Genomic DNA, 22,840 nt, shown 5'->3' on the forward strand with positions numbered 1-22,840 from the left:
TGGCTGCCAGAAAGCAGTTAGAAACCTGTCCCAGCAGATCTATTCAGACACACATTAGGAGGCAAGTTGTAGTCAGATGTATGCCTAATAGACACAACACACACAGTGCACAGCTGTTCTTACACAAGAAACATGTCAGCCATTTGTCAACAGCAAGGAGAAAGTGCCAGGACGATTACAGGAGTTGCACTCTTTAGCCTGTTTCCTCAAAAGGCTGACAGAAAGAAAAATGAAATAAAAGCTAATTTTACACTTTCACTCGCTCTCTAACAGACATGAGGTTTCACTCACTTTCTAACAGACATGAGGTTGACATGTTTGAACTCTTGTTCGATGCTTTTGGTTGAATATGACCCTATGGACTGTATAAATAATGGATGTAGTATCCGTGATGTCACCCATCTGTTCCTGAGTGCTGTTTTGAAGCCAATCGTCGGCGGCAGCCATATAAGAAATGCAGAACTAAACCAGGCAGAGTGTGACGTAAAGAGGCGGGGTTTGAGCCTCCTAGCCAAAAGCTATGTGTTTCCGCCCGGGAGTCAAGTCAGTCATGTCCTTATTTGGGCAAAAACTCGTAATCTCAATATCTTCTGAACTGTCACTTTAGAAAAAAATGTACCCCCGTACAGTGTGTGCCGACAGAGAAATCAGCTGTTTTTTTAACCAGGCTGTAAACATGTTTATTAATGCTACAAAGATCGTCATTTGTTGAATTGGTGTCTATGTGGTTTCTGGTGTTTCTGCAGCCAGCCTCAAGCGGTTTCTCAATGAATTGCAGTTTATAACACTTCCGCATGGGCTTCATAGTTTGAGACCGGATGTTGCCGCTTGGACCCTACATGATTATAGAGCATTTGATTGATCCAAACAAGTATCAACAGCAAATCCTCAATGTTGAACCAGTTCTTGGCTTTGAATGGGCTGCCTAACTACCAACATTACTATTGTGTAAGTGAGAATGCATCTTTGAATCATTGAGCTGACCAGCATCCCATGTAGGTAATACACTTATTAATGACAAACCCACTTAGAAAGCAACTATCCCTTTAAAAGAATTATTGAATGGTAAAATTTGCCAAAAGAAAATAGTACAATCTGATAAAAATGTTCAACACTGCTCTAAAGATGATGTAGTTATACAGAAACTGTCTTGCTTTTCAAAACCACCTCAAGAGGTCACTTAAGAAACTTTAGTTTTTGATATGCACTGACTTTATTTTTCAGCCTGAGAGAGTACAGCTTCAGTTTACACATAACAGGATCTCTATCCAGGAGTTGGATATGGCTGAATTTGATTTTGGTAGCCAAACAGCTTTTTCACGTCAGATCCGAGGTCCAAAACAAACATTTCAGCTGCAGAGCTTCAAACCACTCTGCTCAGCAGCAGCAGCTGTTGCCAGCATTGTGTGTGTTTTGTAAGTATGCTGAATTTGATTTTGCATTTTTGTAAGCTATGGGAACAGATGTGTGAAAGGTGTTCTTAACATCGTCAAATTTGTTATCTGCAACCACACTCTCATATCTGCATTACTTGAATAAAGTAAGTTAGCAGAAGTAAAAACATCTCTTTGTCTGCTACCCTCCCACACTGTCTGTCTCCTTGGACTTAAAACAAATTGCTGTGAAGTATATTTGATGATGAAATAACTTAGTGACAGAGGAAATGTGACAAAAAAACACAACCTATGTGTTCATTAACAAGTACATTTCATGGTCTTGAACAGGTATAGACAAACAAGAACTAGCATAAGTGAGACACTTTGACAGGAAAAAGGATATTTATGATGAAAGGGTTTTTTTTTTTTTTATCTGATGGAGAAAGCAGCTCCTTAAAATCTAATCTTGCTGCCATATAAGATTGAAATCTATTCTTAATTTTAAAAAAGTGTTGTAATGAATAAAACAATACATAAATATTCATATCTCATTGATCCTTTCTGTATTTATCTGATGAGTGTCTCTCTTCCATTCTATTTAGTGATAAAAATCTACAAACCAAAACACAGTGCCAATTTTTGGACCTCAAAGAAAGACTAAAAATATCAATGCTTAATTTTTTTATTTTTCACAACTCTTTTGTTTATTGCACAGACAGTCTGTCAGGTGTAAGTACTGTAAACAGCCTCATTGGCCTGGCCTTGTACACTGTCAGCAGTAACCACCAACAAGAAGCTAATAGGAGCCAAGCTGCCTCGCTCCCTTTGCTCTGAACACAAATCCTGCAGTCGTCTAAAGCTCTGCATCCAGCAGCAGTGAAAAATGATGGACCTTAATGTACGAGGGATGTGACAGCCTTTTGTTCAAGTCAGGGTTTGGATGAATTGAACACAGCAGGATCAAATATTTGATCTCCACTTGGGTGTTTTTTGCTATCCTCCCTGAGGTTGAGTATCCTGGCAGCTTGCCTCCCTTTTGTTTCTGCGCGATACGTCAGCAGTAAACAGGAGGACACAGTGCACCCCAGCTGGCCAATAACACTGACAGTAAGACAGAGAGACAGGAGGGGCCGAAGCTATCAGACACCACTAATGGGGCCCCTGGCACAGGGAACAGCTTGTAAGACAGAGGAAGAAGCAGAGGTGTGTGTGAAAAAAAACTGAACACACACACATATTCCTAAGAGGAGCATAAAGCTGTGTGCACGAGTTGGGATAAGTGCAATCAGAGGATGCATCTGAGCGTATGTTAAGACTTAATGCATGCAATGTGTGAGAGAGTGTCTGAGTGATGTCCATTTCCCCGCAGGTTAAAGCCAGCCGCCATCTCTCCAGGGCTTTCACTGTCACACACCGCTCAGCTCGACATTTACTGCTTGATGCAAGGCCATTTGGCAAACAGCAGGGTTCGGAACTCTTTCAGTCTGCATTTGCAGATCCGTGTGTGTGTGTGTGTGTGTGTGTGTGTGTGTGTGTGTGTGTGTGTGTGTGTGTGTGTGTGTGAGTGTGTGTGTGTGTGTGTGTGTGTGTGTGTGTGTGTGTGTGTGTGTGTGTGTGTGTGTGTGTGTGTGTGTGAGTGTGTGTGTGTGTGTGTGTGTGTTTGTTTGAATGAGTGAAGCCAATGATACAGAAGTAAATGTAGTGCTTTTTGGTTTGAATATATGTTTGTTTGTAAGCTGTGAAAGAAGTGAAGGATGTGACTGAGTTTAAAAATGTTGTGCTCAAGCGTTTGAGTTTGTGTCTATTTGTCTTTTTTGTTTTCATTGGACAGAAGGATCCTGATGTCCATCGCCTTCACATTGCTCTCTGCTCTTTAGAAAAGGACACTTTTGGCGGTGCCTGAAAATCTGTGGTCTGTTGTTTAAAACATATCATCATACTTCACTCATCAACAACAGATTGGTTAATTTGCCATACAGCCATTCAGATGGCTTCTATGGGGTCATGTCTCCCTTGCAAAGACAAACAGGGACATGATGACTGCCATGAATACACTTCTCAATTGAAGCTCCTATGTAGCATTTTCAGTTTGTGTTAATCTGAAGCACTTCCTGGAAAATTAAGAGAGTCTTTTCTCTTGCTGGTCTTTTCCTGTTAAAGTAGTCACTGTCAATCTTTACTGTGGAAATGTAAAAAAGAAGGCTATTTGGGCAGCTCTTCTAACACCTCCCCAGTTGCAGTGGTTACATGGATCAATAATTATAATAAATAAACAATCAGTCTTCTTGCTTATGGTCGTTTTTCTTTTTGTAGGTCATAAAAACGATTAGTATAAATGTCAGCGCTGTTCTTTTCTTGCAGACATTCAGCACTGTTAAATGTCTTGTAAATATTTGTATAGACTACTGTACAGACCTAAGTGAGCTGATCTGAACTGTCTTGTTTCTATTTATTGCCCACAGTGGAGGAATACACCATGTTTGTTTATTACTCCTTTGTCTCTTTTGCCTCATCACAGAAATACTTCTTGCTATTAATTCCTGAACCCTGAAATAATGTTGGCAAGCAATTTCTTTTCTACTGGTGAACTTTGTCGACTTAACACCACTCATCTTTACCAGCCACAGAAATGAAATGAACCACAAAGGTTCCCTCAACACACAACTGCCTGTATGCACCACTTAATCAACACCTCAACACCTCAAAGCAAACAGACCGGAACATATAAACAGCAGGAGAAAGTGGAGGTCACCTCTAAAGGCCATAGCTGCTTTTAGCAAATCATCATTCAAATCAGAAGTTGTGGAAAATAACACACTACGTACTGTAAACCAATAGGGGAATTCATCCAAAAAAAAAGAGTGCAGCCACTAACTACACAAGGAACTGTTTCATTTATTTCTTCTATCTGCTCAGGGTCTTCATAAAACAGTGCTAATGATGTTCATCGAGCACAAAAACGCCCATTAAGTTCTGCAGCTTTATGCTACTTGCTCAAGTTTTGTGTGTTATTATGACTGAGATAAATTGTAAGTATCTCCAAGACATCAAATGGAGTCGATTCATGACGTTATACAAATTTCGCTGTTTATATCCTGCTTACTTCCCGAAGTAAGTTAGAAAAAAATCTGCTTCATCAGATAAAGAAAAAAAAAAGTACACTCTGTCGTGTGTATGGCACAGCCTATATGTGATGGGGTTGAGCTGCACAGAAGGCTTCAGACTGATTTACCTCCATATTATTGTAAGAAACAGTTATGTCAAAGTATTATTGACAGACTTTATGTACTGATTTGTTATATTCAGGTTATTCAAGTACCCCAGCGCAATTACCCCCAACTCTCAGCAGACTGTAAATATTTCACTGTAACTGCACAGGGCTGTGGTGTTTGTGAATTAGGTGTTTTTAACAATGAGGTATGTTTGCAGAGAAAAGGGGCTATTTTGCTCCAAATTGATTCATAGTGGCTCACTTAAATCTATGCAAACAACACTGGTGCACACTGCTCAGTAGTGCAGTTGATGGAGCATTTAACTATATGCATGTTTTGAGATTATGAAGGGTGTTTCAGGCTCATTTGCACAAAAATAGTTTAAAAAAGGCTGTTAGGGCAGTGTGCTTTCAATCACCGTGTCGACACCTTGGAAGCTGTTGGTTGAAGGCATTGAAATTACAACACAGAATTAGTCGTCATAGTTCTGATGGTCTTATTAGGTTACAAAGACACATTGCTATACATTTAGGCCTGTTTCATAACCAGTTGAAACTCCTTACAGGGGCAGTACAGGTGCACTGTGTAGTATTTAGCAGCATTTGTGAGAACAGACCTGGTAGAAATGGAAAATAATATTCATAAGAATGTTTAAATGAGTGTACAATCACCTGAACATAAAATACAAGTTTGAACTCATAGTGAGCCTATTATATTTACAGAAGTAGAAGGTCCCCTCCACAGAGACTGCTATCTTACACTGCCATGTTTCTACAGTAGCACAGAACGGACAAACATGTAATGTCCATGCGTGGCTTTCTATTTATTGAGGTTTTGTTACTTTTTTGAAAAACTTGACACATGGAGGATCAGATTTAGCATACATTACAGTAGCTTCTTTTTCTTGGAGGCCACCGTTGCTTCGGGTGGGAGGGGTGAGTAAGGTGTTTCAGTCTGGAATCTGATGGCTAAATATTGCTAAATAACCCCATTTCTACAAATTGTAGCTTCAAGTGAAAAGTTAAAGAAGAAGGCTTACAAATAATCAGGTTTAAACCTGCATGGCGCAACTTTTGAATATTTGACAGCAAAAAGGATGACTTCAAAACAAATATGTCTTTGGAGTTCATAAAGCTGCTGAAATTAGACTTTAAATATTTAGTATTTCCCCATATTATTAAGAACTCATGGAACTGGGATATAAAAGCATGAATCCGTCATGTGAAATAACCAAAAGTGTTCAAACAAACTTCAAACACAGTGTGTTCATGAAGCACGCTAAAGCAAAACACACTGAGAGCTGTGTGGATTCTCAGTGGGAACAGGAGTTTTTACATTACTGGGTCTCAATGGGCTCTGAGTTCAGATAAATAAAAAGGCTCATGTTGTTGCTTTGTGTGCTTTCACTGTTGTTGAGTCATGATTGAGTATCAGGTTTCAGTCAAACTAAAATGTAAAAAACACTCAAAGAAAAAGGTCCATCTATCTTGTGTCCCTCCTACCAGTATATTTCAGCCTCACTCCCTCTCATTGCTCTTTTTGCGTTTTTAACTTTCTTCGCTCCCCCCTTTTCTCCGGCCTTGTTTATTCCCCAAGCTGTTCTATCCAATCAGAGGCCTCTCCTGACCCACGCCTTATCTCTGATTGATGACTGATGGCTCCCGCCGCATAATCCACAACGCAGCTTTTCAATTAACCTTGTTCTAGTACAGAGCCAGACACTCAGTGTGTGTGAGTAAAACAAAATCTGAGAGAATCCGGAGAGTTTTACAACGACAAAGTTGACTGGTGCATTGCTTGTTATTAATGCATCCAAGTGCTATTCTCAAGTGCTCAGTGTGGGCATTAGTGGGATGTGAAATTCACCAAAAATAGAACCAAATTCAAAGAGGCAGATGGAGAGAAAGGCAGAATAAGAAAATGTGATGCTGCAAGCACCCTTGAATAGCTGAGTAGATTAAGGATATAATATTAGAGGCGAGGCTGTGACATAACCAGCTAATTCACTTTTAAAGCCATTCATGACTTCTTAGATCCCTGAGTCGCTACGCCTGCTGCGTATTATTGCATGTTTGTCAGAGGGATGTCAAGCCACGCTCCCCAGGGTGCATTTGATCTGACTCACCCTCTCAGCCCTGAGAGCGTGTTGTCTTCTGCAGAAAAACTCAACATGGCCGACCCCTGCACTTTGGTAGATGCAAAATATCAAGAAAATTTGCACTTAACCACAGGGTCAAGCTTAAAAATAATCAATTACAAGCCTTTAGAAGTGCACAGAGGTGCCAACAGCCATGTAGTAATTCAATTTTTGCTTATTTTTCATGGTATGCCATGTGGGCTTCATATACTCATAACTTGTGTGGCTTTTTTTATAGCTTCATACTCTATTTAACAGGCATGCACTTCATTTAGGTAGTAAAAGGTTCCCGTACATTAAGCTCCACTACGCATTAAAGTTGCATAAACACCCCCATTCACCAACTAAATCACAACCTCCCATCCTCCAACTGCTGCTTGTTGGAGGCGGAACCACATTCCTTTCCTGCTGAGATACACATGATACAAATTTAATGAATCGTGCCGTACCTATATGTACAATGAAAGGTTATGTGCTGCATAATCATTTTTAAATGTAGACTGAATGTAATAAATTGGTGCTGTGTGGTGCACGTTCTTGACGTGTATTTCTGAAGTACATGCAGGAATATGGAAGTGTTTCCATGTATGCTCCAATTCAAGGCATTCTGGGTGGCTGCTGCCAGAGGTATGGAGACTCATTTAAATTCTGCAAATATAAAAAACCTTGTTTAATCTAAAATTAGTAATTATAAAAAAATAAGTACTGTTAAACCGTGTGCAGATTTACATATCTCAGACATTTATTGGGACACTGGAGCACACATCATGACACCAGTAACCCTTAACCGGTATGTCTGCTCACCTTTAGTAAGCTAACTAACTTTACTAAATCAGATTTTACACTGTTTAGTCGTTGATATGCTACAGATAATAATTTTAAGTAGTTACACATAAATACATTAGCTCATCAATCTGCATCCTGCACATCTTGAAAAAGGAAAAGTAGTGTAAAAAATAAAATCTGTATTCATTCATTTGCTTCAACAAAAAATGCACAGTTTGGTTAGAGCCACAATTTTTCAACAGTGAGTGATGATGCTCATGGGAAATGCAGTCGTCATCCAAGAGAAACAGTACTTATTTCATCCAAAGGGGTCACCAGAATCAAGACCATTTAAAAGTTGCTCACAGTTCCTTTAAACAGGTACTCCTATTTTAGCTGGGGGAGAAGAACAACATTCTCTGCTGCATGTCAGAGCTGATGTCAAACATCCGCGAGGTCCCCTTATATGAGCCTGTGTGGAACCAAACATTACAGCATGACAGGCTGTTCATGGGTTTAACATTGTGAAGCATCTTATTTTCTTTAGCTGTGGAATGAATTGATGCAGAGACTCTGAGTGGAGGCATAACATTGAGAAGGGATGGAACTATGAATAGCACACATGCATGCAAACACACATGCCCGCCTGCATACAACTGTGCCCACGGGCACACTTATAACACGCACGATTTTTTACCCAGAATACACAAAATGGGAAGCAAATTATATGCATACACAGAGGAGGAAAAGAGAGTGTACGAATCATGCCTTAACTGCATGTGAAAGCCCAGCACGCCCATGTGCCTTTCCTGCCTGAAGACCAAACACAGGCCGTCAGTGATGTAGAGTCAACAAGACAGCTGCAACACATACACTCACAAGTACACAAATATTTCTTCTTACTTGAAATACAAAACAGGACACAAAAACCTGTAAATGCACTTCTCCTTTCACAGTTTTTTCTCATTTCTTTCTCTTTTTCTTTAGTGCCCATCCTTGGCTTCAGCAACTTGCTGAGACAGACAAGCTGTCAGAAAAAGGGATTCAGAAATACAAATAAGTGGTACAGAACGTGGAACTGGTGGTATAATGCAGTCAAGAAAGCACAGAGGAGAGAGGCAGCAGAGGGCTGAGGTAATAAGGAACAAAGTCTACTGTGTGTGGCTTTTTGACCCTGCAAGCCGTCAGCTTAGTGCCACACATATAAATAAAAATAACCACATCAAATTTCACTGGCTGACGGCAGGATACAGGTACGCTCTGGGACCAGAAGACAGTTGATTTTCTGTATTCATGCCATCCAGGACAATAAAACACTCCTCATATCAGCTTTCAGGCAGAACTGCATGGAAAGATGATCGAGCAAAGATGGGCGATTTCTCAGATGCACTGAGTTCCTAAGATAGATGACAAAATAACCTGCAACACCTGAGCAAAGACACCTTCACTTCAAATTATCATTCCTTAAAGGGTGAATAACTTCCACTGCATAAATTCTCCAGTATCATGACTTTTAAGATGATACACACTTCTTCTGTATTTTGGCAAGCATTAAAATCCTCAACTGGAAAATATGAAACTTACTTAAAGAGCATGTAGCTGTTTTCGTATGAAGAGTCCCAAACTGGCCCTACTGTAAATTTGATCAATTTAAACCTGGTGTCAGCAATGTGGCCTGGCTCATCCAATCACAAGTGGACAGCTATAAGAACAGCTGCAGGGGTCGCGTTAACCAAATATTTTCCATCGTTGACCGTTTTTAAAACAGTGACAGAAAAATCTGAAGGCCATCTGTCATTTTGACAGATGCAATCCACACTCCAGACCACTTGGTGGCGAGTACACATATTAATTAGCTCTTGTCTCTCTTGAATCATGACCTTGTTGGCTTCACTCTTAAAAATGTCACAGCAGGCAACTGAGTGTCCAAAGTTTCTTCAAAAAGCCCAATAACGATGATGGTGTTGATAAAAGAGGGGAAAAAAGAGGGACTGATTTAGTGCAAGATGAAGGACAAACAAGTAATCAGCGCTTCGCAACTACGGAGCAGGCAAGCGGCAGCAAGGAGGTCTGAAGGGAGTACAGAGTTCAGTGGGAGCAGGAGTTCTCCTGGCTGAGGAGGGAGGAAGGAAAAATGTTCTGCGACATATGTAAAAAAGCTAATATGAGTAACGGATTTGTCCAAGGATGCACGAACATGCAGACATCAGCATTAACTGACCACCAAAGTAGCCACAGCCACATCAAGGCTTCAAGGGTGCTCAACCAGAGTGTGACTATGATTAAGCATGTGGAGAAATCACAGGTTGCCTGCAACAAGGCATTAAAAACACAACTTAAGGTTGTGCTGCATATGGCTAAAACAAACCCCCCAAGCCACCTGTATGCTGACCTGATAAACCTCTTACAGTCTGACGACTGTCCAAACCTTAACAGTGCACACACATACACCCACCATGAGACAGTGAGGCAGATGGAGAAGGCCTTAGCGAAGACCATAACCAGCGATATTGATGACCGCATTGCCAACAGCAGACATGTTGGAATAATAGTAGATGAAATCACTAATATCACGGTGGAGAAAATGTAATCACATACCTGACACTTCAACAGAAAGGGAAGCCTGAAACTGCATTTATCGGCAATTACGCAATTCCCTCTGACACTGCTGAATGCATCACAGCATAGATAAAAATGTGCTGTCTGGCCATGGGGTCACTATGGGTTGTTGGACTTGGAAGTGATGGAGCAAATGTGATGGTGGGTCGAAAGGCCGGAGTTGCACAGAAGTTGCCCCAGAATGACTGTCCCTTCCTCGTAAACATTCACTGTGGTGCGCACAGGACAGTGAACAGACCCTGTCAGTCAAAATTAAAGACAACGAAAAAGTCTAGCGCAACCTCTGAACAGCTGTTTACATCTGGCCAGATCATGCGTGACCCAATGTGATCAGATTTTCCCTTTCCTGATTCATATGCAAATGAACACAGAGCAAGATACACCTTCATTAGCTTTTAAACACATGAAACGATAATAACCTGTCAGGCAGACTGCTGGCAGCAGAGAGGAGTGTGTCATTAAGTAACACAGTGATGGTGTGATATATAATTTAGTTTGAACATGAACCTTGATGTTCATCTATAGTTTTGTGAATTCTCAGTGAAATAAAATAACTATACTACAGAGTCCAGTCTATTTTCACAACAAAAAAACAAACAGAAACGTAGCACAGATTCCCGTTATGAAACAACTGTCTCTTCACTGATCTCATAACATATGATGAACAGCTCATGGGACAGTCTCCAGGTTGAGTCATTCAGAACCTGTGGAGACATAGTTTATGCATTATACATGGGCAATCTGAAAGATGTGCCTCCAGTTGCACTGGGTAAGCCATTCTTTGTCTTTAATTCTCAAGCAGTAATTGTTAGTTAAACATATTCTTATTTGGTCACGTTAGGGTTTCAGCTGTCTAAAATTGTGTGAAATGCATAAAAGGTAGTCTGAGTGGACCTCTGTCAGCAACTATAGGTGTTTTTCTACCAGAGGAACTTTACCCCGGAACTACTGTAAGTGCGTTTCAACTGGTGGACCCAGGGTCTAAATTTAGTTCAGGGGTAGATAATCTCCCCCCTAAAAAGCCCTTGATAGGGGGGTAGTCATTTTCAAAGGTCCCGGTGCTTTTGGGGGGCAGGGCCTGCAATGCTTAACGGGTCTGATTGGTACATTAACAGCATTGTTTTCATTCCGCCCGCTGTCCATAATAACATCACACACATCTGTGATTCACTTGATTTTTCTTTCTTTAATTTGTTCTATCTGTTTTGTATGTGTGCTTACTTTTCAAAAGAAGAAGCTGTGATTCACTTGATTTAGCAGCTTGTAACAGTAGTCTTCTCTCAGCCCACCGCGAATCCATCTCTCCCGTTGTTACGGTTTTAAAAGTGACCCTGTAAACTGGAGACCTTCAGCTGAATGTAACAGTGTTTGTGGAGTTTACACAGCTGTTGAACACAGAGGGAGTTTTAAGATTCATTATCCTCATCAGATAATTATTTAATGATCGTCTTAAGACGTTTATGCGGGACACATTCCGCTGAGAGTCAGCAGTTAACAGGGTCGCTGTTTAAACCAAAACACTGGCGATCTCTACCACGGCTTTTTGAGTTAAAAACAAATTCAAAACCTTGTTGAAACGTCTTTTCTACTCAAGCTTATCTCCTCTCAGGTGTTGATTCAGTGAATCCATCTGTGATAAAATATAGCACAATCTAAAACAGCGCCCTTTTCCCCTCCATTTGTCACTGGCCTGATTTGCACTATCTACCCAGGACTTCAGCCCGTGGTCGAAACGAAGACAACAATGGCGGCACAGGAACCTTTTAGTTCAGGGTGAAGTAGTTCTGGGGGCAAAAGATCCCGGAACTCTTGGTCGAAATGCACCTAATAATGCTGAGTGATGGCTCCCTTTCTATGCATAGTGGTGTGTGTGGTATGCTGGATGGGCTTGGTCAATTTTGACTGGGCAGACACATTTTTGTGAACCCCTCTACTTCAAAGTTCAAACCACGCAGATGCATATGATGCACAGTGAATGCTAATGTTGCTAACAACTGCTAGTTGCCATTTCCTCCAATTCAGTTAGTTGTATGCCTGGACGGGATCTGAAGGGGAGTTAAGGAGAACGTCTTGTTTCCAGATCTCAGAAATGCAGCTTAACTCTTTGCAGATGATGTGATTCTATTGTCGTCATCCATCTGTGACGTCAAGCTGGTCCAGCTGTGAGAATTAAGCTACCGGGATGGGAATAATGATCGCAGAGTCTGGGACCATGGTTCTCTGCAGAAAACCTGGATTGCTCCCTCAGTGTTGGTAAAGAGTTATTGCCTCAGGCGAAAGAGTTGAAGAATCTCAGAGCTTTGTTCATTAGAAAGTGTAAAATGAACAAGAAACAACAGCCTGGTATATGTGGCATCAGCAGTAATAAGCATAATCCTGGGGTTCCCTGCGCAGACAGACAATGAGTAGAGTTTGAAGTAGAGCCACAGCTTCTCTAAATCGAAAAAGAGCACACCGAGATGTTCAGGCTCCTACTCAGAAGGCATCAAGATGCTTTTGAAGATTTCAGAGCATGTCCAACTGGAAGGAGATCCTCTGGGTGGGCACAGAGCACACCAGAGGAATTACATCACTTAGCTGGGCTGAGAACTCCTCAGGATCCTCCTGAATGAATAACATTTTTGGGTTAAGTGAAGCCCCGAGTATCAATGATGAGGCTGCTGCCACCATGATCCAGACTATGATGAGCACAAGTAAATTGACTATTCCAAACAGGTTCACATGTTTACAACTCCTCTTAATAATGAAACAAAAAAGGGTTTACAACAATCAACTGGTCTTTCGTTAACACAATGATCTTCTTTACTTTTACTTTTGGGTTTGCAGAGAGTGTTGACAGAGTCCTCCAACTTTAAGAAATATACATTTTTATGCACCAGGTCTCGATCAGATTTTTTTTGCACTTGGGCTCCAAAAAAAAGACCTATGTTAAAACTGAGACAAGTAAGATAGTCCATGGGTGTTCTAAGAGAAGTAAATCCTTGACTTTAAGCCAAAAAGTAGTTTTTTTTGCTCCTAGGCTTACTTCCATATTGGGCTGCCCACTGCTCATGCGCATCAGTCGGTCTCCCAAGAGCCCCGCCTGCTTGTTCCGATTCAGCCCATGGCCTTTACATCACAAGACATCACAGTAATGCCAATATGTTTGCTAGTCTTTGTGAAAGTTTTAAGAAAACAAATCTTCATGGTTTGCTGTTTTAACAGCTTAGATAACAGCAAGATAAAGTAACGTTCTCAATACATCCAATATTACAGCCTGATGTGAACTTAAATGCTGATTTATAGAGCTGAATCTGCATGAAAATAAATCATGACAGGGATACAGATAACAATGTCTGCATTACTAATGATACTGAGAACAATCCACATACAATTATGGTTGGATGAGATCTGCTACTATATAGACATTATTCATGATTCATTCAGCTGTTAACCTGCCACTTGCATTGGAGAAAGTTCCCTATCTATAAAACTCCACTAGTTAATGATAATACAGTTCCATGTCTTTAAATATGACTGGGTTAGGATTCTGAGAAGATGCAGAATCTGCTGTGTGCAAAGCGTAACAGAGGTTTTCAAGTGACAAAAAATCTTTGTCTCTTTTTTCTTTGTGTTAGTCTCAGCCATTGGTGTCTGGACGATTGCATTTTCAGTGAGCTAGTCACGGTTTGAAACATTTACTCTGAAACAACAATGAGAGAGCCGATTAGTCATCTTAAGTTTTTCAGACTCAAAATGAGATTGCAAATGGCTGTGAAAAGATAGGGTCTCATCACTGTGACAGCAAAGCCACAACGCTTTCAACTTTGTCAGAAATGAAGCCAGAGTAAAACCATTTACTCACATTTATTTGGACTGCATGTGGCTAAAGACATCAAACTAAACGTGAAAGGCTTTTGTTGACGGGGTGCTGTCAGAGCAGTGCCTCTACCATCAGAGGCTGGGCTCACAGCAAGCTGTCACGCTGCCTACAAATCCAGTTTGAACACAGTGTTACTGTGATAAAAGTAATCTCAACAAAATATGCAGTTTACCTGAGGGGAGTCAGGCTTTGCTTACACTGCACACTAGTTTAGCAGCTGAATTCATAAAAGCAATGCTGCCAGCACAATGGAGCCGCATGTATTCATCCTGTTTTCCTACTGAGTAAAAGCACCCTGCATATGGTTAAACAGGGAAACTGATCTTTGTATTTAAAATCTTCTCTGCTTCCTTTAAATAAAGGCAGCCAAGGAAAAATGCTAAAAATGGGTAAATGTATCTATAATTTGAAACCTAAGGGATAAAATATATATATACTTTAGTGGGGTTGACTGAGATACTTGTCAAGTGCTTTACCCGCAGGAGATCCCGGTCAGCTCGGCCTCACTGTTCAGAAAGCGTCTGGAGAACAGACACTGAAGCTAGGCTATCAAGTGCTGCATGCAGGGTCAATGCTACCATGTAATTAAGCTAATTTTAAGAGACTCCAACCCAAAGACTAAAGCTTGTGCAAGTGTACGCTCTTTTCAGAAACTTTACCATCAGAAACTAACCAACAAGCGTTCCCTGTTGTATGAAGCGCCACTGTTAATAACAAACTTTTCTTCAATTTTTAGAAGTTAAATCAGAAAACCAGGAAAGTCATATGGAAATTCCTCTTCAAAGTAAGTTTTTGGTTATCACTGTTTTTTGATAATGACACAACTCATGGTGCTCATGATATGTGCACCTTATCAAAGTGCACTGTGTTAACTGTTGAAAAGGAAGACTGAGCTTGAATATCAGATTTTACAGACATTACTGTTTAATCTTAAGCATTTGGTGCTCAAAATTATGTCAAACTGAGATGCAAAAATATAAAAATCCCCAACATATCAGTGTGATAGGTAGACGTAAAGTTGACTTGTCCATCATAGACCCAATCAGCTGCGCTGCAAGGTGAGGAATGGCCTTTAAAGGCTCTCTGACTTAGAGTCAAGTTTGCAAAAACGTTAAATATAGTGTCACACCGGCAATCATGTTTGAGTCTGAGGATCATCAAAGTTAACTAAACTATGTGGTTATTTGACCCCGTCTGCAGTGGTGCATAGCCTAACTTCTGTTCTGGTTCACTGCAGATTTCTCAACAAGGGTGCCGAGCTGACCAGCATCCATTGTGGCTAATTCACCTACTATTGACAGTACCTCTTACAACCCCACTGCAAAAAAAAAGCAAACTAAACCTTTAAAGAGGTGCCTGACTGCTTTCAATCACCATAACACCTACTGAAAGACAACTTTCTTTTACTGCTGCACAGTGAAACAGAAATGAAAAAATGATTCCTTTAACATTTCCTTGCATGAGTTTGAAATGTAAAACCATTTGTTCATAAGTCAGAAGAAGAAAAGATGAGAAATGTCTTTTCACAGCTGGTAAATGTCAAAACCTTTCAGGAAAGAAATTCACATTTCTAGTCGCTTATAGATTTGGCCTTCTGTGTATTAAACATTACTCATAAGCCCTTGAGAGTTAAAATAATGACATTCATACCTTTGAGGCGTAATTTTTCCCTTCAAAGTTTCTCCTTCTGACTCACTTGCTATTTTCTAACTCTGGCTTTTGTTTGTTTCTCTCCTGTATCTTTCCTTTCTGCTGATCTTTCTACCTGCAACCTCTTTAATTCAGCCTGGCCTTCATCCTATGTACCTCAGACCTTTTCTCTCTTGTGAGCCCTGTTCCAGCATCAGCCAAGGTAACAAAACACAACATACAGGAGCAGAATGGGATTTATCAATCCACACTGTACAACAAAGAGAGTGAACATCAGGGGTTGTATACATATCTCCATCCTCAATCAGTGTGATTCTCAGAGCTGCTGGCTGTCTCAGATATGGATTAAACCGCAGACACGATCGCCATTCAGAGAGGCAGTTGGTGGAGGAAATTAACTGGCTTTAATCCATGTCTCAAAGACTAGCCTGTGGCAAGGTAAAAAAAAAAAAGGAAGGCCTCTGCTGGTTAGGTGTTGATGGATGAATGGTAATGAAAGTTTCAGCACACATGAATAACACAGCAAAGTGGAGAGCAGGATTGAGGAGTGGGAGTTTTTTATTTTTGGTGGGGGAATTGCCTGAGGCGGGTTTGTAGTTCGACAGCACAGAAGTTAGGTTGGATTTTGTAGATGTGCGTCAAGGGGTTATGGAGGCTTATGCACACACTGTAGCTGTGTTTACTACTCCATAGGCCATGCTGTACCAAACAGAATGGTGATGTCAGGTTGGGTTTTCTTTAACAAGTTTCAGATGCTTCCTGTGATTCTTGATTGTGAAGACTACAGCAAGGAGGCTGAAGAACAGCTCAGTAACACACATCTAACCAAGGTATCGCTAGTTAATGCTTGTGTTTTCAGTGAAAGCTGAACTTTCACAGTGAATGTTCTGTCCTCTGAGAAGTACATTTAATTATCTTAAAGCTGTGAAGAACTTTCTGTTTGTGTTGATTTTGGCACCCCCTGTGGACAAAGTGATGCCTGATCTTGTCTTGTTCAGGTGTAAGACATTTTTTTAGACTAAAATCTCTCTCTCTTGCTTTCTTTAAATGGTGAAATATATCACTCACTGTGTGTGTTTGCTGTGGAAAAGTACAAAAAGGCTGTTTCTTCAGCCAGCTGTAAATTGTCTGGTCTGACACTGACCCCATAAAAGACAACATACAAATTGTCAGACTGATAGTCTTTTTTGCTTTAAAATGTCATAAAAAAGTATCACTTTTAACTTAAGTCAGGTTCACAACCAAATAAAAACCCTGCAAAGCAGCTTTAAGTTCATTTTTGTTTTTATACTTCCCCTTCGTGGTTATTTAGTAGCAATGTGAGCATGTGAGGTGCGATGTGCAAACTAAGTGCTGTGGAATACAGACTGATGACGCTCCTCTCCTGCTACATCATCTTCAACATTGTTGTCTATTAGACACTATTTGCCCTTAAATAGAATGTTTTTGATTTGTAGATAATGGAATCAAACTCATAGTGTGTAAGTTTAACCACTAGGTCAAACTGGTTCCCCCTCAAATACAGCTTATGAATTACTTTTTTGAGACCACACTTAAAGTCATTTTACTCTCACAACTCTTTTGTCAATTCCACCTGACAAACCCTGATGGCAATGAATCAGGATTGTTTGTAGTTACAGTTCAGTCAAGACAATGATTAAACTGATCCGCAAAGTACTATAATCTCAGCTCAAACCATGGACTGTAGAAAACATGGGCATAATCTCAATGATGTCACCTACTGGTCTGTAAAGAAGCTTCATGCAGTCCATAGATGAAGATTGCCATATTACAAATCTATCTACTCAAAAAAGCAGCAAAGAGATGTAGTTGAGAGCGTAGCCACCTGGCAAAAAGCTACAATGTGCCTGCTTGTCAGTCGAAGTAGCCCCTAATTATGCACAACCCTGAGCCTACTACACATGAGCGAGTGAAACAATAAAAACAATTAAAGTTAAAGGTTGACATCAAACCTGCCTGCTTGAGGACTATAGCCTCCATACATGAGGCGTGCGACTTAAACACTAAGCCAAACTGGCACTCCCAAACAATTTCTTTGCACTAGGCTATAAACATATTGATAATGATGTAGAAATTCGGGTTTTAAAAGGATCTAATGAGGTTTCCTTTGCTTTTGGAGCCAGCCACAAGTGGACAATGTAAGAACATTGGTTTCATTTTCTAACAGGAGACGCCTTTGCTTGATTTAAAAGAAGTTCTCAACTTAAAGCTGCTGTGAGGAACTTTTGGTTTGTATCAATTCTGGTACCCCCTTGTGGACAAAGTGATACCTCTTATCTCTTATCCTGTACATGCAAAACTTGTGTCTTCAGACAATGACCTCATCCTGTTGTGTTTAACATTTAGATGTATCACACAGTGTGATTATCTGCCATGAAAACAGCAAAAACAGGGTGTTTCTAAAGTCAGATGTCAATCACCTGTTCTGACACCTACCCTCTCTAAGCAGTTTCAGGCATTAAAAATGACAACAGAGAAGCTATCAGTGTTGTTGTGGATGGTCTTGTTCACTTTTGAGGGTCATAAAGAAGCATCAGTATCAGTTTCAGTCTGTTTCTCAGCCAGTGAAAAACTCCTCATAGTGCCTTTCAGCATGAGTATTTGTTCATTATTCTGTCTGGTTCAGTGTTTAGAATATGAAGTTATATGGGAAATTTTCTGCCCGAAGCCTTTAACAAACAGAGCTCAATTACTGATGTGCATGTATAAGTTTGTCTTCATTTTTATCTTTACAATGTTGTTCTCGCAAGGAATAAGTAAATACAACAGAGAAGAGACTATTTCTCCATGGTGAGTGGGCAGTCCACTTTCTGCCCGCTCTCTGACTCCACACGAAGCACATGGCACTACTTAACTTTTGAAATAAAAGTGTTCAGGAGTTCATTGTATTTACCATGTGTATATTGTTCTCACTAAAGGCCAAGGAGCACTTAAACGTGTACAAGTCAGGTTTACAAGGGTGAGAATAAAACTCAACAGAGGACACTTAAACTATAAGTTGTACTCAGAATAAATTTCCCTGGTTCATTTGAGTGTTTAAGAAAATAAGTTGTGATGTAAGAGTTGGATGTTAAAAGAAGAGTCAAGTGGTGACAGTCAGTCAAAGTCATGTCACAGCTAACCTGGTTGGAGTACCGCATGCTGACGTTGCGTTGATCCTGGCGAGGCACGTAGCGATGGATGGGATCGATGTCTTTAGGGCTGATCAGCTCATCCACTGTGATAGAAGTGATACGCACACACGTATACAAATACATTACAACAAGATGCATATAAACATATCTACATAAAGGAATCCATCAGATTAGAAATACATTTTTCACAACCCAAAGGATGAGTCAAACAGTGTCCTTGGACTCATGTCAGTGAAGTACATCACAGTATAAAGAAATAAATCATTGATAGAAATGATGAAAAACTATGACTCAGAAAACTTCCTGACCAATGAAACACAACAGGGTTTATTAAATCCACCTGTGTCTTCAAGGTCACAGAAGCTCTGCGTTTCAACAAAAGTCTGGAGTAAAATTAGCACAAGTGAGAACTGCATCACCAACACACATACACGCAGAGGCTTACCCAGCAGCTTTGCAATGCTGAACAGAGCCTGACCCCACAGGAAGAGCATCCCATCACGGCCTGAGTTGCTAGGAAAACGCTTCTGGCTTCCATGCTTGCTCTGCTCCGCCTCCACAAAGTCGGCCGGTACGTAATAGTATTTGGGGATCACAGCGTGGCCTGGTGAGCGAGACAAGTACCATGAGTATTATGTAGTATTTAGAAGAAGATAATCTTCATATCCATCATGGACACACACTTCTGAGTTAGCATGAGCTCTTCTAATAACTGCATTGGTGCGACCAATTCTCCACAAAAATGACTACTTAAATGTTTATCAGTTCAAGACCACTGGTTTTTTTTTTATAAACTGAACTGCTAATAAAAACATACAGCCGGTTTGTGTATACAGTTCCTAAGAGAGAGGAATTACACAGTGAGGAGCAGGAACTGTATATATTTTGTACCTGAGGCATTTTCACAGTTTTACTATAACAGCTACACAACAGGCACCAGCTGCTGACAAGCCAATTAGAAGCAAAGTAGCTACTGATTGCCTAAGGAAATCCTTTCTGCCAATTCAGCACAAACCTTGGAAGACCAGTCTTTAAGTCAGTAACTGCAGTAAACTAAAGAAATCACTATGGAATGTGACTTATCTCAGTGTTGGTTCTTTTGTGATGTGTATATATTTTTTATTTATTTTATGTGTATTTCTTAATGCTAATACTGACCTGTATCTGAAATAAAGAAAATTACTTTCAAAAAAGTAGTACAAAAAGTGAGTAAAGTAAAATGAAATAAAGTAAAACAATTTATAAGTAATGTAGAGTGATGGGTAAGTAAAAATCAAATACCTTGAAGCAAATTAAAGTTAAGTGGGGATGGGTAGCGCGAACCGGTATTTTTTGGTACAGGTACATGATTGGTCGGTACCAAAAGTATCATTTGGGCACTCATTTGGGCTTCACATCAATACAAGCATGAGAAATAAGGCGGTCTGTGCATCAGACTGCCCATGACAGTGTCTGCATGCAATGGCAGATGGACGGTCAGGAGAGAAAGTAAAGTAAAGTAAAGCCAACTCAAGTTAAGTCAAGCAAAATGACGTAAAATCAAGTATGGCAAAAGAAAAGTAAAGTAAAGTCAAGTTAAGTGAAACTAAGAAAAATAAAGTTATGTAATAATAAGTAGATTAAAGTAAAATAAAATAATATAATATATAAAAAATATAAAGTAAAGTACAGTCCAGTACAGTACGGAAAATTTTAAAATAAAAGTCAATCCACATCAGGTGTATTCAGTTAAAATTATGAGAGGTTCAGAGACAGACAATGTCTTCAAACAAAGGTCCAGAGCACTATAACGTCTTATATTCTTTATGATTCATATACTTAATATCCTTTATAGATTTTAAGGCTGCTGAGAAGTTGTATCAACCGCTATAGGTAGTTAACAGCTAAGTATTCAATCAAATAAAAAGCTCTGTTGGAGGTACAATAATGCTTACTATGAACTAGATGATGCTAATGATGATAAAATATTAAAGTTAATGTTCTTCCCTTAAAATATCAAAACATAAAATGCATAATGGCTTAAACTACTGAACTACTGGTTGGAATAAAACGAGTCAGCCCATTTTTGATAAACTGTACGGCTCTGTTTCAATTGTGAACCTTCATCTTATGAGAATATGCTGATTCTACATTTATCTGACTCGGTTATTCCTCATGCTGTGTCCTCTCAGCCCCTTCTCCATGTGTGCATCTCTGCATCGGTCGCTACACTAATACTGGTAATAGATTTGACTTACCGATTAGCGTCACACAGGACCATTTACAACAAACACATCGATCATTGACTTTCTTGGGCAGCTAAAGTTTCTACCATAAAGACAAGAAGAGCTGCGTCATTTAAATTGAACTACTATAAAGACATGTAGGCAAAAGCTACACTCATTGCAATGGACAAGCTATTAAAGTTCAACATAAGGTCCGAATCCTGACTGTGGTCCACCATGTGGTGATGCCCACTTTACATTCTAAAAGTCATTTAAGGGTCTCTATAGGATTGAACAGCTATTATTTTATTGCAAAGCTAATATCAGCACACTAAAATGCTTGCAATACCTTTTCATACATGCTGACTTTTTGGGGGGAATGATATCTTTTTTACAAATGAATAAGTACAGAGGCTGATGGTAATGTTATTCATTTTCCAAGCATTTTGTCAAGTATTGGATAAATTACAGATGGGACTCTGATGGTGGCAGTAAGGACAGAATGTTAATACACGTAATCTTCATGGGAGTTCACACATCAGTACTAACTTTGCACAAATCCAATAATGTCTGATATCATTTAAAGAGACTGAATGGCTCCTCCTTCTACACAGAATGATTAAGTCTCACAGACTAACTAATTTAGAGAGATTATAGAGCATTTTTATCTGGTTATTCTGTGGGAGTGGGACAAAACATCAATATGACAATGTAACATCACCCTGACACTGACAATACAATTATTGTGTAGCTACTGCTTAATACAGATATTGTAATTCAATTGTTTTTTTCTGTATCATAGTCTATCGTACCCTAGGGTATCGTACCGCATTTTATTGTATCATATCATATCCTATGATGTTGTATCATACACTGCCTGTCCAAAAGAAAGTTGCACACTCTAATATTTCCTTGGACCACCATAAGCTTTGGGTACAACACACATTTTCAGTGGCATCGTTTTGATAAGCTTCTGCAATGTCACAATATTTATTTACATCCAGAGTTGCATTCATTTTCTGGTAGATCTTGTATTGATGATGGGAGAGTCGGGCTGTTGCACAAAGTGTTCTTCAGCACATCCCAAAGATTCTCAATGGGGCTGAGGTCTGGACTCTCTAGTGGCCAATCCATGTGTGAACGTGCTGCTGACCCCATTCTTTACGCACATAACATTTCTGAACTTAAACCTGACCAACTGTCCCAAGATCCCCAGAACCCCAGATTACAACACTGCTCCATGCAGTGATGCACCCATCACTCTGGAGCAGGGTAAATCTGGACTCGTCACACCACATGAGCTTCTTCCATTGCTCCAGAGTCCAATCGTTATGCTCCCTTGCATATCTCCTTAGTTGTTTTCTTTGCTTGATGCAGGCCAATAATTTGACCCTTTTGAAACAGATTAACATCCTTTCCACGACAACAGGATATGTCTTCTGACATGGTTGTTTAAGAAATAAGAAGATACTCACATCGCATCAGCTAGGGTTAAATAAGTTGGTGCCAGCTGAAATACATCACAACTGCAGTATTTATCCAATGGAAGGCTTGTACCTATTTGTTTCATTAAATCCAGGTGGCAACTTTTTGGGGGGACGGGCAGTGTACCATATCATGTTGTACTACATCCTATTTTACTGCACCGTGACTTACCCTGTGATCTCCACCTCTATTACCAGACTTCACTCTGAACACTACCTCAGTATGTTTCAGCCTCAGTTGCAATATCCGTACTTACACTGTACAATTCTGTTCTACCTTTACCTGAAAGTAAAAATCAATAAGAATCTAGCCCATTACAAACAAAAAATACAAACTCACACTGTGAGCAATGTTGCCTGTTAACTACAGCACAGC

At 40.0% G+C, this 22,840-nt stretch overlaps 1 protein-coding gene across 1 annotated transcript in view; it reads right to left on the reverse strand.

Moving 5' to 3' along the window:
• Nucleotides 1-22,840, reverse strand: part of phkb (phosphorylase kinase, beta) — a 168,133-nt gene that overhangs the window by 71,754 nt on the left and 73,539 nt on the right. The window contains exons 14-15 of the mRNA XM_034680805.1: nt 19,222-19,380; nt 18,765-18,859 (exon numbers count right to left, since the gene is read on the reverse strand). Coding sequence (XP_034536696.1) covers nt 18,765-18,859; nt 19,222-19,380 — 254 coding nt within the window. The remainder of the gene's footprint in view (nt 1-18,764; nt 18,860-19,221; nt 19,381-22,840) is intronic.

Source organism: Notolabrus celidotus, chromosome 3 (assembly GCF_009762535.1).
Source record: "Notolabrus celidotus isolate fNotCel1 chromosome 3, fNotCel1.pri, whole genome shotgun sequence".
NCBI classification, from domain to species: Eukaryota; Metazoa; Chordata; class Actinopteri; order Labriformes; family Labridae; genus Notolabrus; species Notolabrus celidotus.